Source organism: Gossypium hirsutum, chromosome A12 (assembly GCF_007990345.1).
Source record: "Gossypium hirsutum isolate 1008001.06 chromosome A12, Gossypium_hirsutum_v2.1, whole genome shotgun sequence".
In the NCBI taxonomy this organism is placed as follows: Eukaryota; Viridiplantae; Streptophyta; class Magnoliopsida; order Malvales; family Malvaceae; genus Gossypium; species Gossypium hirsutum.
In genome coordinates, this window is record NC_053435.1 from 7,408,671 (window position 1) to 7,436,628 (window position 27,958).

General features: G+C 32.8%; 4 protein-coding genes and 1 long non-coding RNA gene across 7 annotated transcripts; 1 reads left to right on the forward strand and 4 right to left on the reverse strand.

The window, feature by feature from the left end:
* The first annotated feature begins 378 nt into the window (after positions 1 to 378).
* Positions 379 to 3,373, forward strand: LOC107927951 (ubiquitin recognition factor in ER-associated degradation protein 1). 2 transcript variants are annotated; one of them, XM_016859090.2, is made up of 10 exons: positions 379 to 522; positions 730 to 774; positions 870 to 947; positions 1,149 to 1,173; positions 1,261 to 1,293; positions 1,398 to 1,519; positions 1,647 to 1,777; positions 2,080 to 2,300; positions 2,676 to 2,929; positions 3,008 to 3,373. In XM_016859090.2, exons 2-10 carry the CDS (start codon positions 772 to 774, stop codon positions 3,101 to 3,103), a joined length of 963 nt encoding a protein of 320 aa, XP_016714579.1. In that variant the 5' UTR covers positions 379 to 522; positions 730 to 771; the 3' UTR covers positions 3,104 to 3,373. The 2 variants fall into 2 exon arrangements, with proteins under 2 accessions (XP_016714579.1, XP_040938541.1); XM_041082607.1 differs by lacking the exons at positions 1,149 to 1,173; positions 1,261 to 1,293 and having other exon boundaries at positions 480 to 522.
* An 829-nt stretch (positions 3,374 to 4,202) lies between these two features.
* LOC107927960 (uncharacterized) lies at positions 4,203 to 5,380 on the reverse strand. Of its 2 annotated transcripts, none has more exons than XM_041082608.1 (2): positions 4,645 to 5,380; positions 4,203 to 4,537 (listed from the first exon to the last, which is right to left on the reverse strand). In XM_041082608.1, exons 1-2 carry the CDS (start codon positions 4,988 to 4,990, stop codon positions 4,287 to 4,289), a joined length of 597 nt encoding a protein of 198 aa, XP_040938542.1. In that variant the 5' UTR covers positions 4,991 to 5,380; the 3' UTR covers positions 4,203 to 4,286. The 2 variants fall into 2 exon arrangements, with proteins under 2 accessions (XP_040938542.1, XP_016714590.1); XM_016859101.2 differs by having other exon boundaries at positions 4,203 to 4,534; positions 4,645 to 5,352.
* A 449-nt stretch (positions 5,381 to 5,829) lies between these two features.
* On the reverse strand, positions 5,830 to 8,739 carry LOC107927969 (NADH dehydrogenase [ubiquinone] 1 beta subcomplex subunit 9). The gene is made up of 6 exons (XM_016859113.2): positions 8,477 to 8,739; positions 8,356 to 8,397; positions 7,998 to 8,079; positions 7,322 to 7,377; positions 6,559 to 6,631; positions 5,830 to 6,099 (listed from the first exon to the last, which is right to left on the reverse strand). The coding sequence occupies exons 1-5, from the start codon at positions 8,606 to 8,608 to the stop codon at positions 6,590 to 6,592; spliced, it is 354 nt and encodes a 117-aa protein (XP_016714602.1). The 5' UTR covers positions 8,609 to 8,739; the 3' UTR covers positions 5,830 to 6,099; positions 6,559 to 6,589.
* A 4,539-nt stretch (positions 8,740 to 13,278) lies between these two features.
* On the reverse strand, positions 13,279 to 17,348 carry LOC107927979 (uncharacterized). The gene is made up of 2 exons (XM_016859124.2): positions 17,233 to 17,348; positions 13,279 to 14,394 (listed from the first exon to the last, which is right to left on the reverse strand). Exon 2 carries the CDS (start codon positions 14,390 to 14,392, stop codon positions 13,391 to 13,393), a length of 1,002 nt encoding a protein of 333 aa, XP_016714613.1. The 5' UTR covers positions 14,393 to 14,394; positions 17,233 to 17,348; the 3' UTR covers positions 13,279 to 13,390.
* Positions 17,349 to 18,434: 1,086 nt separating this feature from the next.
* On the reverse strand, positions 18,435 to 19,666 carry LOC107939159 (uncharacterized). Its single transcript, XR_001695072.2, has 2 exons — positions 18,998 to 19,666; positions 18,435 to 18,722 (listed from the first exon to the last, which is right to left on the reverse strand). It is a non-coding gene; the product is annotated as an uncharacterized lncRNA (long non-coding RNA).
* Between the last annotated feature and the right edge of the window lie 8,292 nt (positions 19,667 to 27,958).

Genomic DNA, 27,958 nt, shown 5'->3' on the forward strand with positions numbered 1-27,958 from the left:
CTAAATTGTAATGTGAAAAAAATACATAATAAATTTATTAAAAAATATTTAAAAATGAAATGAATATTTAGTTGAAATGGTAAAATTAAATGTTTAAAATGTAGTTCAAATCTTATTATAATTGAGTTTTTATTGATTTTATATATAAAAATAAAAAATAAAAAAACATCATAATAATAGAACTTACTTTAATAAATTTAAAATAAATTAGTGTTTAATAAGAGTAATTATTGATTTATTATTGTTATTTTAGATTGGGCATCTTTTAACTGTTATGGGCCAAAGAGCAGTCTGGTATGTACTTTGGGTCAGTTCCAAAATTTTCAGAATTTGGCCCAAAATTGATGATAAACTATCAGTTCTTTTAAATGAACGCGTGGCAGAATCTGAAGGTAGCGTGCAATAAACGCAGATAAAGCGAATCTTAGATGATTCCATTCACCACCTTACATAATCTTTCCTCTCCATCACTCCATCGATTTCCGATCAACGCACCTGAAATTGAATTTTATTTTCTCTCAGGTAATTTTATTCTGTTTTAATTTAGTCTTAGATCTGTTCACTTGTGCCATTCAAAACTAAATTACGGGATAAAAGTTTTGAATTTTAATTTAAAATATAACCTTTTCTCCCTTCAAAAGTTGTTGCTGTTGTATATAATATATAGATTTATGTATTGTTGGATATTATTGTTAATCTTTAGACTCATCTGATCTTTTATTCTTGTAGGGAAGTAAGTTATCCAGTTTGACTGTTTACAAGCATTACAAAATGGTAAGTGTTTACATTTTTAGAATGTTAATGCCTGCTTTGTTTGGGTTGTGGCATTGGAAATTGTTTTGAATTCAATTTTGAAATTGATGTGGCAGTTTTTCGATAGATATGGTTACCATGGGACATCATTTGAGCAGAGTTATCGATGTTACCCTGTATCTTTCATTGAAAAGGTCTGTAAAACTACAACTTTTTGTTATATTGTTGATTTGATTCAATATTTATATTCATTAATCTGTCATCAGCTTTGAAACCCCATCATACTTGATTATTTTGATTTGAAGGTTTATGATATTAAATCCTGCAAATCTTTTAGCTTCTTTCCCATTTATTCATGATTTTGGTCCTTTTTTTTTTCCCTTGTTTTCCCGCAGCCACAAATTGAAAGCGGTGATAAAAGTAAGTTTCCTGACCTTTAGTTCTTGTAATATGTTCCTTTTGGAGTATCACTTTCCTAATATATACATTCTTTCACTGTTCTTTCAGTTATCATGCCTCCATCTGCACTTGATCGCTTGGGTTCGTTGTTTGATATTGGCAGCACTTTTACTTTTGTAATTAGTCTTAGTTTCACATTAATCTGGCGGTATAATCCAAAAGTTAATTTATGACAAATTATGCAGCATCTCTGCATATTGATTATCCAATGTTATTTGAGCTTCGGAATGATGCTGCTGAGCGTGCCTCCCATTGTGGAGTGCTAGAGTTTATCGCAGAAGAAGGCATGATCTATATGCCATATTGGGTCAGTACATTTGTTGGATTATTATGCTTCACACTAGAATTATGGCATTGCTTTAGGTCCACTAAAATGGAGGAAATCTTCTACTTATATGATTCTTGACCCGTTGTCTTCAATGGTTATGATGTAGATGATGGAGAATTTGCTCCTACAGGAGGGAGATATTGTGAGGGTGAAAAATGTAACTCTTCCAAAGGGTACCTATGTTAAATTGCAGCCCCACACGAAGGACTTTTTGGATATTTCAAACCCAAAAGCTATGTGAGTGGATAGGATTGTGAATATATGTATGCTTGAGCCTTTGGTGTTTGATGGTTAGCGTAGAAAGGAATTTTGAAATTTTAGTAGTAAGTTATCAATTCATATACTCATATACCTTGAGAAGTTTGTGTAATTTAGATTCGTGTAAGCAAAATGAGTTTCTATGTTTGGTCTGGATTTGTGAGGAATGTAACTCCTTGAATCTGTTTTTTTCTCATGCTGTCATGGATGTAATCTACCTGTTGCTTTCCAAGTAGATTTAGACACCTCAACTCTAATCTCACTTTTGTTTCATAATGCAGCTTAGAGACGACACTCAGGAATTATTCCTGTTTGACTACTGGGGACAGTATTATGGTGGCATATAACAATAAAAAGTACTACATAGATATCATAGAGACGAAGCCTTCCAATGCAATAAGTATCATTGAGACCGACTGTGAGGTGGATTTTGCTTCTCCTCTCGATTACAAAGAGCCGGAAAGGCCTGCTGTTCCGACTTCAAGCAAGGCACAATCTCAAGGTGATGAGCTAATATCTTTGTAGATATCATGTAATGGTTTATCTTTAGTTCTTTGCTTTCTAACTCATTGTTCAGATTTCTAGTGCTGTATCTCAACGTAAGTTTTGCTTCTTTTTCATTTTATTAAAAGATTTCTTCTGGTATTCTAAGTTAAATATTCTACAACCACATAGCAAAAATATGCTTGGTAGGGATACTTTTCTCGTCTTGTTATACCCTAATTAATTCCGGTTCATGGGAATTTATGGATCTATGTTGACTGGTGAGATACAAAAGACATTCACATCTGTGTAGGATATTGCACTCAAGTTCATGATGCAACTTAGTAAATGTTTTTTTTATCTGTTCTGAGGAAAACCATTTTTTTTCCTTCAGTTGAAGAAGCTTCGGCAGAGACTGAACCAAAGTTCAGTGCCTTCACTGGTACAGGAAGACGGTTGGATGGGAAACCTCTGAAGCAACAGCCTCCTCCAGTTTCTTGGTCTGGGACCAAAGACAAGGAACCTGCTGTTTCCAATAGGAATAATAGGCAGCCTTCTTCAGGGGCTAGTTCACAAAGTAGCGCACGTCAGGCTCAGGGCAAGCTGGTATTTGGATCAAATGTCAACCGTTCTAAGGAAAAGAAACAGGTAGACCGCATGTTTTGGTTGTCTGGTTTAATGAAAAGAATGAAGCTATAAGATATGGTTGTTTCTTTTAATTTGCAGGAACCCGGAAAACAGGCTAAACAGGAGCAGCCTGAAAAGAAGGAAGATCCCAAGTTCCAGCCATTCACCGGGAGAAAGTACTCGTTAAAGGGTTGATTAAATCAGTCCTCAATTTCTTATGTTTTTTTTTTTTGTGGCTCGTGGAAAGTGACAGAATGATTATATATGCATCTTGGATGTTCTGTTATCAAAATACTCACCTGAGGGTTCTCATGTCAAAATGAAATTCCATTCTGTTGTGAAAGCTCGAGAGTTTTCCATTCTGTTAATACTCTAGGGAAGTAGGATGATATTGGAATTTGATTCCACAACGATTACGTTGAATTTATCTATTTATCATGGAACAGCCATTTCATTTGTCTGCAACCATTATTCATCTAACGTCACAAATTGACAACATCCTTTAAAATGCACTTGTTAGAACAAAACCTATGGGACTGCTGAACGTCTCCATTTTCATGGCTTTTTCATTTACAAAAAAACTAGTGAAATCATTTATTTTTAGAATTGAATTGATCCATGGGCCAGGCCCAAACGTTTTCCATGGCTAACGTTTCTGAAATGGTTTTAGCTAAAAACTTCTTTATGAGTCATTTTTTATGTACAAATTTCTGTTCAGGTTTTAGGCCTATGGGTTGTTGTTTCTTGAAAATTACTGTGTTTTGGGAGTGAAGAAAGCTGTTGATTGGCGTTTGAAACTTGTCTCATAAGAGCAGAGCAATTTGCAACTAATACTCGACTCTTCACCATTATTATGCGAAGACTGAGCTAAAAACCAGTCTTTCTTTAGAATTTGGCAGTTCTGATTCTTCATTTCTTCTCCGAAATAATCCTCTAAGACCCTGAACTTACATGCGAAATAATTGCACGTAACATACAATATATAACATCTGCTAATTTAAGAGGATGGCTGGATGATTTCTTTGACTGAACTGCCTGGTGGTGATAGTTTCAAACTGGTACATTATCTATTGTTTTAGGATGAACATGCTTATTATCATTACTGGAAATCTGATATGGATTTCGTCTATGTGATGTCCATGATATAAAACATTCTACCTATACCCAGATTCTCGGAAATGACATGATTTCTGAAGATTTTCTTGTTTGTTTAACAGGACAAACAGCCATATGCTTCCTTGTCTTCCACCTGCATGTTCTAAAGTGTGAAACAGGGAAAATTGGGAAACCATGCTTGCTGGAAAACTAAAGAATTTTCATGGGAAAAGCATTACAAGTCACAACCGTGATGAAATGTTGCATTGTTTCTGTCATTTTTCTATTGAGAACAGGAAAAAAATTCTAATACAAGCTCCTGAACAACAGCGAGTCCGATAATGAAATAAATTAAGCCAAATAAAATGGTGGTGACTCCGATGGAAACCGTAAGGAGGTATTGTTTGCTCTCTCCTGATTCGGTTGTAAGCCTAAATCCGGTGTACATTACCCACAATATCACGAACATGGTGATTACAGTTACCAGGCCTTGCCTTATTGCTTTCGACATCGTCCTTGTCTCCTGTTGTCCTGCTTCACGGAACACACATCCACCAACCATATGCAGTTTAAAGCAATTTTCCCACACAAATTTCCCAGATTATTCATTCTCAAAAAATAAAAACAGAAAGTGAGCCTACCTTGATGGACGCCAGATAGCTCCGGCAACTGTTCTGATATATTCAAAAGCATGTCAGCCAGAATGGAAAGGCCAACGATCAGGAAGAGAAAGCCGAAGATTATGGTGGAGATGCCAACATGGAAAGCCCGAGCACCGATGGCGCGGTATCGCCCAGGTTCAATGGTCAATTGGAAACCGCAGCAGATGGTTAATAAGAGCAACACCATGGTAACAACAGAGCCTGTTATACGCAACACTGCAGGCGTAGGGTTGGAATACCTGCGTTTCATCTTCTTCATCCTTCTCTTAAATTTATCATCATCCATCTCAGCTGGTCTTCCCAAGAGGAAACAAAGAGTAGGCATATATGAAAGGTAGATGAAATATTAGAATGACATAAAAAGGTTGGAATGGGAGGTTTGGGTCTAGGAATCACCGATGGGATTCCATTTGCATTTGCGGAAATGGTGGGTAGGTCATAGAATTTGCATGGAGATGAAGAACATGAATAACAGAGATGTCAATTGAGATGAAACATCAATCACCAACGTAATTGAAATTTCCAATTTGGAATCACGTTTTCATAAACGTCACTTCTCCCTTTAGAGGGAATGAATGAATATTCAATCCAATGGCGTATGGATGAGAGTATACATGATGTGGTGTGTTTTTAAGGAATCGAAGCTAATAAACCTCCTTGAAATGACATTTTCTTTTTCTTTTTTGTGATATCAAATTGTTGACCTCTCTTCCCAATTAGGCAATGAATCGATTTTGTTTGTCAAATTCACTAAATATATCCTCCGTATTCAATTTTTTTTTTAAATATTTGGATTTATTAAATTAACTCTTCTAAAATTAAACAGTGGATATAAATGACTGAATTCAAATAAGTCCAATAGTGATTTTGAATATAAATTCATATTTGAATCCAATATAATAAACAACTATAGCCAGTACCGCTTCAACTCTTTCTTTTTTTAAATACCCATTAGTTATGCCGGATATGGCACTTCAAAGCCTACTGATACAAAATAAAAACACGTACCAACAGGTTCACTAGGTTCCTACAACTTTTTTCATACTAATTATATCCAGTATGCCCGAAAGCTCATAGGTTGCAACCCTTTGATTCCAACGTCTTCAATGGCACAATGCACAAGTACCCAACGTAGGCATATAGACAAAAGATGCAAACATAAGATTTTGACAAAAAAGGATTCATGATCATAGTATTACTTTGCAAATGTCAACAACCATTTGGTACTTTCAATCTGAGCAATGATCTCATATCGTAAACCAGACACAACACTTAAGTCAAAAGGAGCATCAACATTAATGTTATTAAAGCTTCATCACGTTTCACTGGGATGAATACAAAGGAGTTGCTGCCAAGAGCGTATGAATAGTTCCGTGATTTTGGCTAAACGATTGTTGAATCCTTGCGTTGGAATCCCTCAAGGAGTCTCTAGACCTGAATCAACCAAAAATTGGAAAGTTTTAGCATCACAAAAAATAACAAAATGTTCAAAGCATCTAGTACCTACGTGATTTGACATGGCATTTTCTTAACAGAGGATGCTTTGGTAGAAGATTGGATCCTTAGTGCAAATATCATTCAAATTTGAAAAGATACTAACATGTCGAGTATCATTTATTTCGAGACAAGAACACACTAATCACTCCCTAAATAAACTAAATGATTTCAGGAGAGTGTATCTCGAAAAACCTTGAAATTATTTTCACAATAACACCCTGCTAATACATTTTTGCATGTATGTATTTTCAATATAAATCCAAGAGATTATCGCAACTAAACTTCTAAAGAAAAGCGCAACCAACCAGTGGCAAGTTGTAAGACACAAACCAAAACTTTGACAAGGGAATTATACAAAGAACAAAGAAAACCTAAATAACAAAGTAAATGGCTAACCTTTATTTGTTGGGGTAGAAAAGATCATGTTTTAATCATTTTCTTCTTTACCATAATCATATAAAATCTCAATCTGCATCAAGAATGAAATATCAGAACTGGATAAAAATTTAAAAAGCAATTAAATCAATCAGGAATTTTACTAATAGTTGCTTGAAAGCTCCTAAAAGGATCTAGGTCAGGTAGCTAAGCAACAGGGTAGAAACTCCATTACAGGACAAGATGAACACTCCTGTTCCCTTCACCCTATCTTTCTCCAGCAATTAGATCATTTTTTGACACCTACCGAGATAAATAATATACTCAAAGGAAGAAATGATTCTAAAATAGTAGGAAGAAAGAAGCTATCTGCTATAGAGAAACAAAACAAAGACAAGTGAAGAGGATTCTCTAATTACTTTTCTTCTAATCTGCAGCATGATGGGTTGATAATCACTATGAACATTGGATAGCCGTAGAGAAGGCCAATGGACAGAACAGAACAGTGCGGTATGTGAGAGGTGCAATCTCAATTTTCTCCAGCTAAAATACTGGATTTTTTAGATACCATGAACAAAGAAGAAACAAAAATAAGTGGATGTCTACTCTAAAAGCAAGAAAAGGATAGCTTACATTCATAAAGGTAGACACATGAATACTCCAAAAAAATAAAAATAAGAATGCATAGAATACAACAAGAATTGCAGACAAGTGAGGAAACATGCGAAAACAAAGAAATAGCATATTTGTTGGCAAATGGCAAGAACGGAACTAAAAGAATTACCCCAGATGGCGGGACAGGGTTTCGAGTGAACTTGGAACCACCAGGAGCCCAAGGAACTGCAAATGGAATTAAGATGTTAAGCTTCAAACCACATAACAGGTTTAAAACTGGAAAGTTAGCAACTTATAAGGAAATCGCAGTCAATCAGTCAAGTGTCACAACAAGAGCAAGACTTAACAGTAAGAACCAAGTACTTTTTACCAAATACAAGAATGTAAGTAGATGGCACCAAGCAAGGAGAGGTGAAGTACCATAGTACTAGTTTGGTAGCAATTCTCTTCACCTAAATACCTTGTTTCTCACAGTCAATGAAAATTCACTGGTAATAACCAAACTATTATTTATCTGAGATGGAATCAAAATCCTAACAAAGAGTAAATGAGTTACCATAAAAAATTCATCCTATTGTCAATTTTTTGAGCCATTTTCCTCTCAGTTGTTGCACAAGAACTTCAAAAGAACACACACGTATATATACAAAAATTCCTTCCACGCGAGAACTATTGAGATGACATAGACATTCGATTTCCAATACACTAACTCTGCCTTTGGTAATATGCATGTATCTTAGAGACCAAGTGTATGCATCAGAAAAAGAAAAGTTTCATATCCCATTACTTCAAACAGAAGTTCTCTTATAAAACCAACAACATTGAACATACTATTGTAATCTTACCAATATAAGGATCAGGATGCCGCCACTTATTATAGGTTGCTTCACCTGCAGCTATCATTTTGTCGATTGTGTCAAGATCTTCCTGCAAAAACCCAAATTATACAAAGCAACATCATCAAAGATACTTAGTGAAAAGCCAAAACAACCGCAAAGTTAAACCATTAAAAATATAATCACCATTTACATGAGTCCTTAATAAGTTCAATGCAGAAATTCAATGAGATCATTTTGTCATAATAGAAACAGAAAAACAGAACACCCAGTAGGTAAATCTTCATACAATTTATCACTGAATATGATTAATTAAAAAAAAAAGAGGATGATATAATGTGAAAATGGGAAAGGAATGAAGACGAACCACATGCTTGTTGGCTTCGAATTTTTCGCGAAGATCAGAGGCCTACAAAAAAGAAACTTAAAATCAAAGAATCGATCAATTAAGAAAGAAAAAAAAATGAGGGGAAAGATCTGAGAGATACATCTTGATAGAAGAGGTGGCGATGGACGGCCCAATTGAGGGTATCTTTGAGGGCACGGCGGTAGAGAATCCGAACCCTCTCTTTCTGAGCTGCTCTTCGAGCTAAATACGCTGCCGTCGTGGCTCCGCTCATTTCGGCTGCTTTTGCTTTTTCCCAGATTCTGGACTCTTCTTTCTCTGGCTCTTCCTACGCTGTTCCTGGTAGGGGAAGTGTTGATGTAAGACTGTACACACGGACTCATTAATTTTGAAACGACACCGTTTAACGTTTAACGTTTAAAGTAAAAGGGATTTAGCTGGTAATTTGTGTTAATTTTTGAGACTTTTTCTTAATTTGTTATTTAAGTTTTTTTCCATTTAGTACCTGAATTTGATTTTTTTTACTAATTTGATACTTAAATTTTTTTAATTCAATTAGATATTTAAATTTGACACTTTTTTTTTAATTTGGTATCTAAACTTATTAATTGTTATATAAATTACCAAAAACATTAACTATGTTACTTTTTTTTATAAGGGTATAGAAATAACTAATGCATGACTGATATGTGACACATAAAATGAAATTTAATGACAATAATAATTACATTTATTTGGAGTTTCCACTGATTTTCTAAATTATATGCTCGAATTTTACTTTTCATTAGGGTTAAGATTATTTTAAATAATTTAAAAGGGATCGCATGCTTAAATCATTGTTTGGTTTTCAAAAAGCTTTCAATTCCACAAAAATATCATCAGTATTAGAGGAAATCTAAGTTAAAAAATTGTACTTTGAGCTATACATGAAGAATGATTGAAGAAGAAAATTAGAGTTTAAAAAATCTAAAATAAAAGATACTCATTGTATTAAAATAAAAGAAATAAAATAAAAGTAATTGAACTTTTAGAATGCCAAAAAATATTTCATGTCATCCCTCGTATATCAATTATATATTAATTATTTTGTTACCTTGTAAGAAAATTATATTGTTAGCATATTAGAGTAATTTGTATAACGTATGACAAGTTTAGATAACAATTTGGACCAAAAAATATAGCTATCAAATTTTTAAAAAAATCAATTTCAAGTACTAAATATTATATTTATTCAAAAGATAAATACATATAAATCGATTTTTCTTCTTGCACATTAAAATTGTAATTTATTATAATCATATATTAAGAATTTAATGTGGGTCAGGTGAATACATTGTCACATCCCGAAAATCGGGTTAGAAGAAATTGGGTTAGTGAAATCAAAAGTGGTCACGCCCTATTTTGAATAAAGGTTGTGAAAATTATGTAAAGTAATTTGTTCTGATTCAGTGGTTAAGAGATGTGAGTAGTGTGTGTAAGGTTCTGAGTTTAAATCATTTCCCTTGAATTTTTGCAAAATCTCAATCTTTGAACCTCTGATTTATAAATTATTTTTGCTCAACTAATATTAAGAATGAGTTTGTTGGTTTAGTGACAAGACTTCAACTTACTCTTTAGTCTTGTGTTTGAATTCTTGCGTATGCAAAGTGAATTATTTTTTGTTTTAAACTCCGAGAAAAAAAATTTGATGTGATTAGTTAGTGGGGTAGTTTTAAAAAAAAGGTGACGAGGGATTTTCCTAATTTTTCTCCCTCAACCGACTATTTCTCACTCTCCACTCTTCCATTTTCTTTTCTTTTCTTTTCTTCTGTTTTTTTCTATTATTCCTTTGCAACCTTTAATCTTTTCTTTTTGATCAATTATGCTTGTATTTTGTCGTTGTTCTGTTGTTTTTCATGCCTAGTTTTTGGATTTTGTTCTTTGGTGAGTGATTTGGGCTTCCGAAATTGTGGTAAGTGATGTATAAGTATGGTCTTCTTTGCCATTGTTGTTATTAGTAAAAAAAATGTTCTTTTGGTAAGGTTTTATTCGAGGAATTCTTGTTGGCTCGATTGCTCTTTGATGATTTCTTTTGGGGGTTTCTGTTAAGGGAGGATCTCGAGCTACATAAATCTCTTTCGACTAATTGAGTACCTTAGTAATTGCTTTCTAGGTAAGGGCTGGTTTTTCTAGCGTTTTTAGTTGAATGAATGTTTTGAGTTCGTTGAAATTGTATTAGTTTACTTGATATTTTGGTGTTGTAATAGGAGTTGGTAGTGTTGCTTTTAAGTCGACATCGGAAAACAATCAAGTGTGTGTTTTTAACTCGAAACCCCCGCGAATAAATCTGGAAAATTTGGAAAAAAACCCAAGGAATTTAAAATTGTTCCTTGTCACACGGTTGTGTGATAGGTCGTGTGGCAGACCATATGCGTCACACAACCGTGTGACTGGACATGTGGGGGAACACGAGCGTGTACGATTACACGGTCAAATTAGGTAGGCCGTGTGGAGCACACGGGTGTGTGCAATTACACGGGCAAATCAGGTAGGTCGTGTGGGACACACAAGCGTGTGAAATCACATAGGCAGGATAGGGAACCAATGTGGGCCACATGGGCTGGTCATCTGGGTCGTGTGAAACCACACGGCGTGTGGCCCATTTTTCTAAAATTTTCATTTAGGGTTGATTTAATCTATAATTTGTAATTAAACCCTCCATGGGGTCCATTTTGCTTTAAAAAACTCGAAATGATGTATATGTGTTGTTATGTTCAGTATGTGAGTTACATGTATAATATATGTGTCAATAATTTTTGAAATCATGACTATTTTTTGTAAAGCATGTATGACATTTGTATTCTATTATCTGTTCTGATATGATAGCTGATTCGACTATGAGATATGTACGTATGTTATTATGATTTTGTATGTGCATTGAGGTGGGTTTTGATGATGGAGGAAATGTTTCAGGCAGTATTACTGCAATTTTGGCTATTAAACCATAATATATGTTTGGCAGTTGAGTTGCACCATTATTAGTAGCAGACCACCACGACCCGGTGTGATTGGATGGATGGACTTATGTTGTATTATTGGTGTGATTGGTTGGACGGAGTTAGTGTGTAACGAATGGGGGTAGGATTTGTTCTGATATGATATAACATTTTGATATGATATATGGTTCTGGTATTGTGTCATTCTTATATGATATTCGTATGTATGAACATTATAAGTAAAATTATGTGTTAGTATTTACATTTGTGTATGTTATAAGGAAATTCTGTTTTGTGGGTTGAGTCACACACTGGGCTTTTAGTTCACTTATTTGTTAATACGTTTCAGGTGAACTATAAATTTAGGATCAGACGGCTTGCAGGAGCTCAGATTGTTATCGGTTAAACATAAGTTGGTTTTTATGCTGCTTGTTGGATTTTGGTATTTTAACGTTAAACTACAAAATCGCATGATTTACCAAACTAAAAATTTGGCTTTCAAAATTAAAACTCAGGAAATTTTTGCTGCAAAGATTAAGTAATCACTTAAGTGTTTTTCTGTAAAAATTAAATGGTTTAATGTTTGCCTTGGTTTTGGAAATGATCTGCCAATATTGGTATTTTTAAAACACACGATTTCGAATTCAAATTCTGGGTTTGAGATAAGTGATTCCAGACTTAAGTTTTACTAAACATTTGTGAGAGTTTTTCCAAATTTTATGTTTTCGAAACGCACACTAAGTTTGATTAAATCGGAAGTTTTTAAATGAGTTAATGTAATTCCTCAAGATCTAATCGTAACCTCTAGGTCGGGTTTGGGTGTTACATATATAATTAATTATTGTTTAATAATATATTTTATTTAATTAAAGTAATTAATTATTTTCAAATATAATTAAAATATATAAATAATAGGGCAAAATCACCCAAGGTCACTAAACTATTTGAAAGTTTTCATTTAAGTCATTGAACTAGTTGAAAGTTTTTATTTAAGTCACTGGACTGTTTAAAAAGAAAAAACAAAGTCTGGCTAGAGAGCTCCCAAGTGATGATTCGACAATCGGTACAGTGGATCGATACTCATCGACATGTAGGAGAACATATCTTAGATGATATGTCTGTCAACGTTGGAGATTGAAGAAAAAAATTGTTTGGATTTTGATTCGCAAATTCATAACATTCAAAATTATTTTATGAAAAAAAACTTAATTGTATAAGAGCAAGGGAAGTAGAGCTTTTGATTGATGTAAGCGATGCAAACAAAGATGGCCATACAACAATAATTTTAACAGTCCAATGACTTAAATAAATATTTTCGAATAGTTCAATGAATATTTTGTTACATTTTAAAGTTGAGTGACCAAAACATAATAGTTTAGTGAAATTAAGTGAAATTACCCTAAATATTATAATAGTAATAAAAATTTAATTGTAATTAAACTAGCTGTAGATGAAAGATGTAATCAATCTCTCTCATTCTTTGCCATATTTTCTTTGACGCCACGATACACTCTTAAGCATATTCTAACTGATTGTCGATTATCATCCGGGCCCTCCATAAATTATGGGAAGTCGGATATATTTACTTTGTTGCCCTTTCAGGAAATAGCCAAGAAGAGCATAACCCGACAACTACCTCGTTTTAATAATAAGAGAGGAGTTTTTCCAACCCCATTATTCATAAATTGAGACACAAGTTTGCTGTCTACACTTGTACCACCCACACTAAATTATATTCTCATACATACATTACCATGTATAAGAATATTGTTTTGCTCTGATGAACTAACCAGCCCCTACACTAACAAAAAAACAGGGTTTTCACCTTAAAAGACGAAAAATGCTTCTTTGAGAATTTAAGTCCAAGGCCGGGCTATAATCACTGAGTTTCAGAAGTATGCGTGACGGTGCTGGGGAGACCACCTGGTCTTGTTTGAAATCTTAACCAAAACAATGGGGCATCTTAAACTGACAAAGCAACAAAACCCTTGTAAACCTCATCGGAAATGTCATAGGTTGCAACATGGTTAGTCTAGGCAATATTTGACAAATCTAGATATGTTTATGGACATAGAAATGAACTAAAACTTTTCAGCGTTTAAAGATAGATCTGCAATGCCCGCAATCAAATTATCCAGTGGTTCATCTTCCAGGTCTTTCAATGCTGTTGAATCATCAAAAGGCAATGGCATTGATGGAAAGGAAGTTTTTGTCTCTGCAGCAACCTTGTTCAACTCGTTAATAAGATCATCTTCCTCATCCGGAATGTCCAAATCCCATACCCTGAAGATATCCACTGTTGATGAATTCATCTCTTCTGCAGATAAGCTTGATTTAACTCCTGAATCAACAGCACTATCCTTTCTTTCATTCTCCTTGTAGGTGGGTCGGAAAGGATCTCCCCGAAACATTTTAGTGGAATCTTCCTGAAGAAATTGCAGCTGAGTACCAGTCCTCTTTTTGATAGGAATGTTGTTGGTGTTTATTCCATTGTCTCCATCCACTGGAATGTCCAAATCCCATACCCTGAAGATATCCGCTGTTGATGAATTCATCTCTTCTGCAGATAAGCTTGATTTAACTCCTGAATCAACAGCACTATCCTTTCTTTCATTCTCCTTGTAGGTGGGTCGGAAAGGATCTCCCCAAAACATTTCAGTGGAATCTTCCTGAAGAAATTGCTGCTGGGTACCAGTCCTCTTTTTGATAGGAATGTTGTTGGTGTTCATTCCATTTTCTCCATCCACTGGAATGACAAGAAGATCTTCATCAGTTCTCCCTGAGTAATTGGCAGCCTCTGCCTCCTTGATGGAAGGAGCTATACTGATTTCAGTTCCACTAAGAAAACCATTGCTTCCAGTTGCAGAAGAGTCAAGTGGCTCAGGTTGGTCACCAATGATCTCCAGCAAAACATCTTTGAAAGAAGACCAATTTCTTTCCAAAATTTCAGTATCTGTAACCAGACAAGAATTAACCCAAGCCAAATCCTCATCAGAAAGCTTATCTCCCTGCCGAGTGGATTCCAAAGATTGAAGGATAATGGAGGAAGCCAAGCCCTCTCTTGTGTCATCTTCTACATCCATTGCTACAAAATTTACAGTCAAGTTGTAAACAATGTAAATAACAGTAACCAAAGACAGCACCATACGTGTCGAACTTTCATCAAACCAAACATACTTGCTTCAGGAGCAATGTAAAACAACTATAATGCTTTCACTCGGCGAATGTTGAATTTTACGCATCAGACAAACCGCATAAATGAACCAGGTTACATTATTATTTGGTTAATACACTCCAAGATGAATATGTATATATATATATGTACTCATCCTGTAGAATTCATGTTACCATGAAACATTGAAAAGCAAAAATAACAAAATCGATTCCCCAATATAAGTTTTCATCTAACGATTCTCTGGAAAAACAATTTAAGAGTAAAAAATGGATATCATCAAGTAAAATAGGTGGCACACACTTCTTCAATATTGCAATCTGAAGTTTTAAGTTTGATTTCAAATTTTCAACTAAAACAAGCAAATTATAGGACATTGCAGCAATCTTCTCCAAACAATCATGGCCAAATAGTACCCAAGTGAGTCAAATTCTTAATGACAGATACCCTCAGCAGACGAACACAAATTCAAGCATAACCTTCTTCCCTTTTTCATGCCCAAGAACAAAAAGGCGTGATTAAAATAACTATATCTAAGAGCAGGAATTACACGAATCAAGTAACTTCTCGCATCAGCCATCACAACACCTTAAATAAAACTGAGATAATGTTGAAATTAAAACAGAAAGGTTTAAATTGATTTGCGAATTAACGATCAAACAAATAACTATAACAGCAAGAACTTGGAAGATGTCTTTCGTGGGTCATAACAATGGGGATGAATCTTTCATAAAAAAATTTAATGAAACATTAAAGAGCCATAACAAATTAATATAAAACCCTAAACCCTAAAGTCATGCATGAAATTTCCATGTCAAAAACACTGATGAAATGGGAAAAGAAAGTAAGAAGCAAAAAGAGAGAGAGAGAGAAGCATACATACCAAATCGAAAATATCAGCAAAATTTTAAACCCTAATTTGCATAAAAGAGAGTGGGAATTTATGTTCTAGACTTACTTTAAACTTGGAGGTGAAGGGAAGAAGACTTGAATTTGAGGGAAAGCTACAATGTTGACGGGAGGAGGCATGTGTAAAATTTTTTAAAATAGATAATCAATGTTGTTTGGAATGGACCGAATTGGCCCATTAGATTCTTGAATTAAAAATCAGTCGAAATATCAATTAAATTTATATTCCTAATTTTTAATTTTTAATAATTTATTCAATTAAATTAAATTAATTAATTAAGTCAAAAATTAATAATTTAATTATTTCGACTGTCAATAACCTTTATTTCAACACATAACTCTAATGAGAGACAAGTATATTAACCATCTAGATTACAACAAATCTTAAAGAAGAATTTAACACCATCGTCAATTTTTTTTCCTTTCTTGGTCTCTCTACTTTTCTCTTTCGTTTTGTAATCCTGAAGAGAACTTTTTGCCGAACTTTTGTCGCCAGCTGCGGCCTTTTGGTCAGCCGGCACTTCCCTTTCCTTCCCATTGTATCTTTGCTTTCATCTCTTTTTTCTTCCCCTTTGGTCTCTTTTCCCTCTCTTCACCGGTGGGTCGCTGCCTCGTGAGACTCTTCCTTCACTTGTTGCCCGATGCTTTTCGACTGGTGGGGTGATCTCTGATCACCACCCATCGTTTTCTTTCTTTCCTCTAAACTCTCTTATTTTCTTCCCCTCCCATTCTTTTTTCCGATATTAGAGGACCTCGTTTTCTTGTTCTCGACATAATAATGGTGTCTAAAGGTTTTCTTGAGTCTGAGTGGGTCATATTTCTCGGATCCTATGTGTTCCGATTTCTCAAACCCTTAGTGACTCGTTTTTGATTAATTTGTTTTATTTTTTGCAACTGTGCATCTGTTGTTTTTAGGTCCGCAATGTTGTTTCTATTACCACCGAGCAAGGACCTAGAAAGAGGTTCAACGATTCAAGGTGTTTTGTTTGCTAGCAGCCTTAGGTTTAGGTTGGATAGGCGGTGTGTTTATCTCTGGTGAGGTTAAAAATAACGGTGGCAGTGATATTAGTTACTGTGGCGGTGAGATTAGATACGGTGAGATTAGAAAAAGTGGTAGATTGTGTGTTTGGATTCAAACGCAGCTATAGCGGTGAGGTGAAAATAAAAAATGACTATTAAGGACATTAGATTAGAATTGATATATAATAGAAGTTTTTAAATATTTTACTTATATAAAATTATTAAAATATGTGAATTATAAATTCATTTAATAAAATATTAAAATGTATCTTCTAATATTTTATTATAAATATTTTAATGAATTATATAATCAATTTAAATTATTTATTAGATAAAATGATAATAATTTTTAATTTTTTATAGTTAAATATTCTTTTATAACAATGATAAATATTATTTTCTCAAATAGTAACATTATACTTGGATCAAATTTTGAAATATTTAAACGAATGATTTTTAATAAATATATATATATAGTAACATAAGACATAACAAGTTTCATTATTACTAGAAATTAGGTTATGATACAAATTTGTTTTTACAAATATTGATTCATTTAACTATTTACAATGGTTTCCCTTAACATTGCAATTTCAAGGTCACTTTCACTGTTAGAAAAACTCGATTCATCTCTATCAAAATGGCCTGAAAAGATTGGCATGTCGAGTATATTCTCAAATTGTCAAAAATCATCATCATTTGACCAAGCATGTTTTCGAATGTAATTATGCAAAACCATTGTTGCAATAACTTACAAGAAGAAACAGAAAATATGGTAGCAAGAAGAAACAGAGAATATGGGAATGAAAAGAAATTACTTACAAGAAGAAACAGAGAGACTTTGTGCTTCACAAGCTTGTCGGTCGTCGGAGGAGTTGAAGAGCTTCACAGAGAATTTGGCTATTTTCTTCACAAATCTGAAAACAAATAAGGTTCGGGAAGGAATTAGGCCAAAATTTCAATGATAAAATGGTAAAAAAATAAATAAAAATATGCCTATTTTCCCAATTGTCTTTAATTGCTGCTAAAAGCTTCAGTCCCGTTTCAGCACCAGCAGTGAGATTGAAATGAAATTTCATTGCACTGGACTGGTAAACCAAGCAGCAATTCAGTGAGGTTGGGTAACCCAACTGAAACTCACTGGTGAAAAAAGCGGTACCAAAGGCAGCCTTAGGGTGGGTTTGGATGGGCGATTGGGTGCGGTGCGGTGCGTTTAGCTTACTTTTTGTCTCACGCACAGTATCGCTACAGTATCTAATCTCACCGCCACCGTTGTTTTTACACTAACCGCAGGTAAACACACCGCCCATCCAAACTCACACTTAGTCTCAACAAATTAGTTTCGTCTGCAATATGGTTTGAGTCCTGCTTTGCTCTTAGTTAGATGGTAGTTTGCTCTCTTTTTATATGGTTTGACCATCTACCAAGCGTTCGTACGGTATTTACTATAATTTCTAATGGCCTTTCCATTATTGTTGAGACATTTTAAATTTCTTTCTTTATATTAATGTCTATTAAAGTTTATTATACCTGTATTCGTTGCATTAAACGTCTGCTTTATATATATTTTAAAATATTTTAGCCCAAAAATTTAAAATTTTAATATAAAAAATAATTTAAAAAACTTATCACTTTCATTTCCAAAAATTAAAAACAAATTCAATCAAGATGCTAATTATGAAATATACTAGTTTTGTCATTTATGTTGAAAACTTAACAATATAATAAAAAACAATTTTAATATGAGTCCTACGCAAGGCCTATTTAGTAGTGCTAAAAAAAATATTTCTGATTTCAAAAATATTTTTGATAAAAAAAGTTGTACTAAATAAGCTTATTTTGATTGAAATTTTTGAATTTTCACCCTCCAATACATAGCATTTTCTTTTTTTTCTTGATACAAAATTAAAAATATATTAAAATCATTAATTAAAAATAAAAAAAATATTTTATAAAATACTAATTACAAACATTTAATGGTTATATTTAAATATTTAAAATATAATTTACATATTCTAATTAAATTTTATAAATAATTAATTATTTATTGCTTAACAATATTTAAAATTTATATTTCATATGTAATGAACCAAAATTGCCCGGCCCAAAACCCATAAACAATAAACAAAAAAGAGATCAAAACAGTCTAATTTTTAAGCCTAAAATACAAAAAAAATATAAACCCAAAACAAACCCCAACCCTTTCTTGCGCCGTTCCAGCAGCCACACGCCTCCCCCGCGTGCCGGACGCCATCACCCCGCAACGTGCGCCGCTCCACCACGCCACGTCGGAGTCGTGCTTGATCACGCACCTGTAAACAGGCAAGAAACAGTTGTAAAAAAGGCTATAAAAGCCTTCGAAAACATTTGTAAAAGGGATCGATTTTTTTTTTACAAAAAGAATACAAGAGAAATATAATACAAGAGAAATATAATATAAGATACACACGAAAATCAGTAGAAAAGCGACCAAGAATATTTTTAAGGTGATTATTTACTGCAATTTTGTTCTATTTTTCCTTTTTTTCTTTTTTTTTCATTTAGATCCATAGCACATACGAAAGATCGAAGAGGAGAAGAGGCTTACCGTGCATTGTGCTCGCACCGTTGGAGGACCTTGCTTCACCGGTTACAAGCGGGTGGGGGGGTTGAAGGCCTGGACACTAGCCTATCGGCTGGGAAATAAGGAGATTGAGGAATGGAGAAAATAATAAGAAACTTTTAGGGTTTTTTAAGATCTTCTTAAATGTTTTAAAATATATATATATAAAATAAAGGTTTTTTTCTTAAATTTTGAAATAGCCATATTTTGGGGGGGGGGGAGAAAGAAGCCCGCGCGGTGACTCGATTAATAGGCCGGGTCCGCGCATTTTTACCTTAAATGGGTAATTTTTGCGCTCAGTCCTTCCCATATGCACTAGTTTTTAATTTGGCCCTATTTAAATTCTATTTGTTTTTTAAATTATCCTTGGATGTTGCGCATAAACTCATTTTAATCCACGCCTGAACGCTGCGTTTTGTGGGCTTGGAATACTTTCCCTATCGGTCCTTCCCCTTTGCACGCGCGCCTACTTTGGTCCCAGTTCATGACTTGTTATTTCTTGACATTTTATGACTTGTGCCCCATGTTTCGTTTTGGTTATGATTAAATCCCAAGCGTTTTATAACTTCAATTATTTTCATTTTTTTGTTGTGCTTATTAAATATTTTATTTATCGCATTACTTCCATTATTATTATTTTGTTTTTGTTTACTATTTCACGTTTTACATGCTTTTCAACATTAGATTGCTAATATATTATCATTATTAATATTATTCTTGCTATTATCGTTACTATTAGATATTATTATTATCATTACTATTTTTGTTATTATTTTTATTACTATTTCTGTTATTATTTTTACTATTATTTTACTATCATTTTTTTTATATGCTAAAGTGTTTCTTTAATATTACTATTATTTTTCGTTATTCTTATTGTTTTAAAAAACCTTTCATATAATGTGATCTTAAAATTATGTATGATATTTAATTAGGTTACCTTTATGTATTATTACATACACAAAATTTATATTAGCTTTATCTGCATACATTATAAATCTCATGTTGTTTCATATTTGTATTTTCTTAAGAATTTACTTATATACCATCTGTTTCTTTTAAAAACCCTATTTTACCAGATTTTTAAGCACTCTCATCAATTAGTATTTTCTATATTTTATTTTTATTTTCATTCATTTTATAACCGCTCGCATTTTAAAAAAAGCCCCTCTCAACATAAGGAAATTGTAACACCCCCTACCCGTATCCGTCGTCGAAATAGAGTACGAGGCATTATCGAGGAGTACGAAACACTTACAGATAATTTAAATATATTTTCATAACAACTTGTCTCGGTTTCATACTGTTTCATATTTAAGCTTTACTCACCAAAATATTTGAAATATCATTTTTATGCAAATAGCACACATGAGGTATATAATTCCATAATTATAAATGAACACATTTTTCAAACATATTCCATATTTATACGTCTTTGGTCAATGTCACGATTCACAACTCAGTATGGTTTTCCTTATTGAAATACCATACCTACATTTCACAACTCGGTATGGGAAATGCCATACCTACGTTCTTAACTTAGTATGGATAATATCATACCTACGTTTCACAACTCAGTATGGATGATACCATACCTACGTTTCACAACTCAGTATGGTTAATACCATATCTACTTTCACAACTCAGTATGGATGATACCATACCTACGTTTCACAACTCGGTATGGTTAATACCATACCTACTGTTAGAATTATGTGACCCAAATTCTAAGAGATTGCTTGCAAGTCAAGTTAAACAAAAATATATTTTCTTTCTAGAAGATTTAGTATTTATTAGTATAATATATTTAGCATTTATTAATATAGTTTATTTGACTTACTAATTTAGCCTATAAATAGGCTCCTTTACAATCTTAGTAAAAAGAGACACCCATTAGATTAGAACTCATAACACATTCAGAGAATTTTGTGTTTACGTTTGAGGGTTCTTTGTTTTTCGGGTTTTCGGGGTTTAGTTTTTATCTCCATCTTTTGTACTCTTCATTCTTTTGCCATTATAGTAAATTTATCTTTGCCCGTGGTTTTTTATCCTCTTTTGAGGGGTTTTTCCACGTTAAATTTGTGTGTTCATCTTCTCAATTTCTTCTACTATTTTTACTTGTTCGTTGCTTATTCGGGACGATCCTAACAAGTGGTATCAGAGCTAGTTTAACTTTCATAGATCAGCCCGGTCAGAGATGGCAGCAACAAGGTTTGAAATTGAGAAGTTCGATGGTGAGACAAATTTCAATCTGTGGCAAGTTCGGATGATGGCAATTCTAGTTCAAAATGGCTTGAAAAAGGTTGTTACAGGGAAAAAGCCTGAGAATCTAAATCAAACAGAATGGGAAGAGCTTGATGAAAAGGCCTTGTCTGCAATCCAGTTGTGCCTCGCGAATACAGTATTGCAGGAGGTATTGATGGAGAAGACCTCATTCGCCTTGTGGAAAAGGTTAGAAACTCTTTATGCGACTAAGTCTCTGGCTAACCGTTTAGTGTTGAAACAACGTCTATTTATGTTTCGCATGAACGAAGGTGAGCTTCTTAAAGATCACATCAGTCAATTCATTACTCTTTTAAATGATTTAAAGAACGTTGAGGTTCATATTGACGATGAAGATCAAGCTATGCTATTATTGTGCTCTTTACCCTCTTCATACAAGTCTTTTAGGGAGACCCTGATTTATGACAGAGACAAACTCTCGTTCGAAGATGTGAAGGGTCATTTGTTGAGTAGAGACAAACTCGAAAATGAGTTTGATTTGAATAGCAAAGCAGATAGACAAGCTTCCGTTTTGGTAGCATCAAAGAAACGAGACAAAAGGTGTCGCTATTGCAAAAAGTTAGGTCACGTCAAAGCAGATTGTTATAAACTGCGAAATAAAAGAGCTGCTGAGAGTAACGAGGAAGATGTAGCTGGTGCTAATTTGGTCGATGAAGGCGGTGATGATTTCTTGTCAGTGTCAACGAGCGATAACTCCAAGCTTACGTCTGAGTGGATCCTAGATTCAGGATGTTCTTTCCACATGTGTCCCAATAGAGAATGGTTCTCCATATACAGTTCAGTTGAAGGTGGAGTTGTGCACATGGGAAACGATTCATCTAGTAAAATAATCGGTATTGGTACTGTTAAAATTAGGATACACGATGGGACGATTAGGACACTCTCAGATGTCAGGTATGTACCTGATTTACGAAAGAATCTCATCTCCTTGAGTATTTTAGACTTGAAAGGATGCAGAATCAACATCGAGTCGAGCGACATTAAAGTATCTCGTGGAGCTCTCGTTTTGTTAAAAGGTAAAAGAACCGGCAGTCTTTATATTCTGGAAGGTTCTACAGTGACCGGTGAAATCGGACGTCCCTCGTCCGTTACGGAGTCAAAGTCAACTCATTTGAAGCGGAGGCAACTTGGTCATAGGAGGGAAAAAGGTATGACCGTTTCGTTGAAGAGAGGTTCTCTTTTGGATGCAGGTTTTGAAAAGTTAGGGCACTGTATTCGTGAAAATCAGACCCGGGTTAGTTTTGATTTGGCAGTGCACAAGTCGAAGGCTAGAAGTCTTCCAGCTTCTAAGCATAGATTCGACTCAGTTAATTCCCTGCATAGTTCAAGATAGGCCCATGGCGGGTTTTGGCAAAGATGGCATTGAAAGAATTTGTGTCAAGGTGGAGATTGTTAGAATTATGTGACCCAAATTCTAAGAGATTGCTTGCAAGTCAAGTTAAACAAAAATATATTTTCTTTCTAGAAGATTTAGTATTTATTAGTATAATATATTTAGCATTTATTAGTATAGTTTATTTGACTTACTAATTTAGCCTATAAATAGGCTCCTTTACAATCTTAGTAAAAAGAGACACCCATTAGATTAGAACTCATAACACATTCAGAGAATTTTGTGTTTACGTTTGAGGGTTCTTTGTTTTTCGGGTTTTCGGGGTTTAGTTTTTATCTCCATCTTTTGTACTCTTCATTCTTTTGCCATTATAGTAAATTTATCTTTGCCCGTGGTTTTTTATCCTCTTTTGAGGGGTTTTTCCACGTTAAATTTGTGTGTTCATCTTCTCAATTTCTTCTACTATTTTTACTTGTTCGTTGCTTATTCGGGACGATCCTAACACCTACATTTCACAACTCGGTATGGATGATACCATACCTACGTTTCACACTTTGCCATGGATCAACCATTATCTTTTCCGTCAATTCATCTTATCACTGAACTGAAGTGCTCAATTTGGTCATTTATTCAATTTTCATACTTTTACATTATTCACGATTTTATCATCAATACATATGAAATAACACATTATGAAATTCATAAAATTAACAAATGGTCACTAAAATTTAGTTATACAAACTCACAAGTTTGATTTTTGTATTATAACGATAATTATAATTTCATAATAAATATTCCAAATAAAACATTATATCATTTCTAATTCAACATTTATCGATTATAATCGGGCATGTAATCAATTTATACACACGTCATTCATATATATATATATTCCTCCTCCTCTCCATCCACATCCTTGGTATAAATAACACACTTGTAAGGAAGCTTATCCATAATTTTCACTAATTATTTATGTGAATATTCAAGCTATCCACCCGTGTCATAGTCACTAAATTATTTATATCTGGAGCTACAGAACTCCAAATTAAGATCTGATAATTTTCCCTGAAACTAGACTCACATATATTCTTACTATAAAATTTTCATAATTTTTGGTTTAACCAATAAGTACAGTTTATTCTTTAAATTCACCCCTGTTCTGCTGTCTGACAGTTCTGACCCTTCTTCACTAAAAATTAATTATCTCCTCGTACAAGATTCTAATGATGTTCATGTTTGTTTCTATTGAAAATAGACTCATTCAGGATTCTATAAATATAAATTTAAGCCCTTAATTATTTTTAATTAATTTTTTATGAATTTTCAAATTCATAACAGGGGAACCCGAATTCATTCTGACCTTGTCTCACAAAATTTATTATATCTCATGATTTACAAATCCATTGCTTACATTGTTTCTTCTATGATAAACTAGACTCAATAAGCTTTAATTTCATATTTTTTTCAACTCCTAATTCGATTTATACAATTTATGGTGATTTTTCAAAGTTAGTCTACTGCTGCTGTCCAAAATTATTTTAGTGCAAGCTGTTTATTATCATTTTTCCCCTAAGCTTTTAATAAATAACAATTTCATCCCTACTCAATTAGCCTCTCAATTGAGCTGATTTTTCTCAATTAACACTTTATTATATTACTTTAAACTACTTTACAACCTTTGGAAATCATAATTTCAGCACTAGACTTTAATTCCAAACATTTTCACAATTAGGTCCTAAAATCAATTTTCATCAATTTTACTTGATAAAATTATCATATATCTAAATTAAAGCTTCAATTATATGTTTATTCATCATATTATTCCAGCACTCATCCATATCAACTTTAAAAATTAACCATGAAATCAAAAACTAATAAAATAGTAAGTTGGACCTAATTGTAAAAGTCCAAAAATATAGAAATTTCTAGGAGAAAGCAAGAATTAAACTTACATGTAGCTAGAGAATTAAAACCAGCTTGAACCCTCTTCCATGGCTGTTTATCAGCTGATGAAATAAAGAAAAATGAAGAGAATTCTAGATATTCCATTTGGTCCCATTTTTATTTAGATAATTTTGGGAATTTTCCAATTTTGCCCTTATTTCACCCCTTTTCCTGATTTTTCTCAGCTATTGTCGCCCAAAATATCTCCTTTGGGATTATTTTTACTTTAGGTCCTTCCTCATTTGACAATTGAGCTATTTAATCTTTTTTGTAACTTTTACACATTTTTCAATTTAGTCCTTTTTATTTAATTAACCACCCAAACGTCAAAATTTTCTGACAAAATATTAATACTACCTCACTGACACGCCATAAATATTTCTAAAAATATTTATGGCTCGGTTTATGAAGTCGAGTTCTCGATACCTCATTCTCGACCCAATTTACCTAATTAATTCTTTTAAATCACTCACTTCACTAATTCAAAAATAATTCTATATTCACACTTGCCTCGTAGGTATTAATTTATTAAATTTTTGACTCATTCGTCGGATTTAGAGATCTCAAATCACTGTTCCGACACCACTGAAAATTAGGCTGTTACAGAAATATTTCGTGTTTGGAAGTTTGAGAGATCGTGCCCAATCGTGCTGGGTTTCGATTTTTTACATTCAACTGAAATATGGAATACCTTTGTGAAATTTCGTCCACGTTTTCTTAAATTAAAACGAGGCAATATTTTGTGTTCGGGAGTTTGAGAGATCAAGCCCAATCGTGCTGGGTTTCGATTTTTCATTCGACAAAAGTACAGAATATCCTTTTGAAATTTCATTTATGTTTTCTTAAATTAAAATGAGGCAATATTCTGTATTTGTAAAATCGATAAATCGTGCCCAATCGTGCTAGGTTGCGATTTATCGTTTGGCCAAATAACCAAATATCCTTTTTAAATTTCAAATGCATGAGTTTCGAAAATTATGAGATGATCTTATACTGAGGGTTTGAAATGTTGTATCAAATCGTGCTGGATATGATATTTTATTCCTTCTGAACGAGAGAATCTCGACTTTCAACCTAAACGTTTTTAAAGGAATCGCATTTTAAAATCTTTTTCAAATTTTCAACATTAGGACGTTAATTGATCAGTACGATACCAATTTTGGGCGTTGCGAGGGTGTTGATCCTTTCTCGCGTGTAACCGACTCCCGAATCCGTTTTCTAGTTTTTCGCAGACCAAAAAAAGTTGTTTTAATAAACAAAAATGCTTTATTAAAATGATCGATCACAGGGTGACCCGATCACACCTGAACAAAAAGGATTGGTGGCGACTCCATACCTCGTTTTAAATTCGATCCCCGTTTTTCAAAATAAAAATGGTTTCGACATCATATATAAAAATATTAACAACAGGTTATAATTATTTTTTTATATTCTTACTAAAATATAATAATATTAACTAATTTAAATATTATTTAAATACATATTTATTACTTGATAATAACATGTCTAAAATGGATATTTTATTTCTCAAAAGTACTTTTTGACAGCAATGTTAAACACTCAAATTTTAAACTAAACTTTTCAAAAGTAAATTTTAAAAGTATTGCCAAACTAGTAATCAGTTAAATGGGAAAATTATCCTCCATATTCTAATTTAACAAAGGAGTATTATCAATTGGAAAGTAAACTTTTCATAGACATTAATAAGTGTCTCATTTATTTTTTATTTTTTTTAACATTAATTTTAATACAGGTTCTTATCATATATATAATTTTATACAATGTCTAGAATTATTTATAGTCCTTCTCTAATCTTTAAATAGGAAGATAATGCGTTTTAGCGCACACAAACTCACGTCCTCCTGCACTGACAATAATATTAATGTCAATTGAACTAAAACACCTATCAAAATTCTAACACTGATTATAAACTATAGCAAAAAATAATCCTTTAAAAAAATTAATTTAATCTAATACTGTTGAAGTGGAAAAAATATCATAGTAAATGAATGGCTTGAGCCCTAAGCCCCACCTAATGAAACTTGAGACTTGAATTAGAGTTTAGTGGGTTAGCCTTAACTTTGCTGTTTCCAAATTTATAAACGTCATGAAGCCCATATTTTGAGAATTAATAGTGGTGGGTGTTTAATCAAATCAAATCGAGTAAAAAAGATTTTGATTTAATTAAGTTAATGTGTTTTATTTTATCATCCTAACTGGATTGAAAGTTTTTCGAATCGATTCCAATGAAATGAAATTCTAGTTGAGTCAAATTGAGTGAAATTATTTGAGTTAAATTAAAAAATTAAACATGTCAAATTAAAACCTTATTACAATATAATTAATTCCATGTTAAAACACATAATTTGAAACCATATATATTTTGAAAAATTTTCAAAGAAAAAAAAAGATACTTTAGTATAATAAACTTGAATCATTAATTAACTTTTTTAGATATCAAAATTACTGTTTTAGAAAATTTTAAAAATTTTAACTTTCTTTATATATTTTTTAGATTTTTTTAAAAAAATTATAAATTTTGAAATTTTTATAAATATTTTCAATTTTAAAAATTATTTTGAAATTATTGTTGAGAGAGAGACTAGTTTGCATAGTTTCAAAATGAACAGAAATCAAAAGGGTATCTGCACCAATTTGTTATTTGAATTATTCTAATTATTCAAGTTATTCGAAATTTTAAAATTTAACTTGTATCGAACTCAAAATCCAAATTCCTTATTCAAATTGACTCGAAAAAATTGAATAATTCAAAATTTAAAAAAAAATCTATTTTTTAATCGAATCAAATCTTACTAACTCCTAAAAACTACCTAACAATGTATTCTAACCATGGGTGAGCAAAATCCAATTCGATTCAAAAATTCGATAAAAAATTTCAATTTTTGAATTAAATAGTTCGAGTTACTTGAGTTAATCAAGTTATTCAGATCAATTCGAACAAAAAATTAAGTTTTTTGGTTTAACTTGAATATGAATTACACAATTCGAGCTATCCGACAATCCGAATAAGAAAAGGCAAAACTACGTTGTTTTGATAAATGTTTACTTTTTTCAAAAGTTAAAAGTCAAAATCACTAAGTTGCAAAACTACATCGTTTTGATAAATTTTTACCTATTAAGTTAAAAGACAAAATCATTATATTGTTTATGTAGTTAAATAATCTTGTACTTCGTCTACTAGTTAAATAATCGGTCCATGTAAACGCAACATTGAGTATAAATAATAGGATTCGTTAACTCGACTTGACTCGATTCGATTCGATTAGAAAAAAATTCAAATTAAGTTCAATTACTAAAATAGGATTTGTCAACTCGACTAACTTAAAATTTTTTGATTCAATTCGACTCGACTCGATCGAATATTC

Excerpts from the sequence above, each read along its gene's own strand:
- LOC107927969 (XM_016859113.2), bottom strand. The coding sequence starts at position 8,608 with ATGAGCGGAGCCACGACGGCAGCGTATTTAGCTCGAAGAGCAGCTCAG. Across the intron at positions 7,378-7,997 it reads GCATCCTGATCCTTATATTG|TTCCTTGGGCTCCTGGTGGT; the intron begins GTAAGATTACAA and ends TTCCATTTGCAG. Across the intron at positions 6,632-7,321 it reads ACCCTGTCCCGCCATCTGGG|ATTGAGATTTTATATGATTA; the intron begins GTAATTCTTTTA and ends TTCTTGATGCAG.
- LOC107927951 (XM_016859090.2), top strand. Across the intron at positions 948-1,148 it reads CTGTATCTTTCATTGAAAAG|CCACAAATTGAAAGCGGTGA; the intron begins GTCTGTAAAACT and ends GTTTTCCCGCAG. Across the intron at positions 1,174-1,260 it reads AATTGAAAGCGGTGATAAAA|TTATCATGCCTCCATCTGCA; the intron begins GTAAGTTTCCTG and ends CTGTTCTTTCAG.
- LOC107927960 (XM_041082608.1), bottom strand. The coding sequence starts at position 4,990 with ATGCCTACTCTTTGTTTCCTCTTGGGAAGACCAGCTGAGATGGATGAT. Across the intron at positions 4,538-4,644 it reads GCTATCTGGCGTCCATCAAG|CAGGACAACAGGAGACAAGG; the intron begins GTAGGCTCACTT and ends TGTTCCGTGAAG.
- LOC107927979 (XM_016859124.2), bottom strand. The coding sequence starts at position 14,392 with ATGGATGTAGAAGATGACACAAGAGAGGGCTTGGCTTCCTCCATTATC.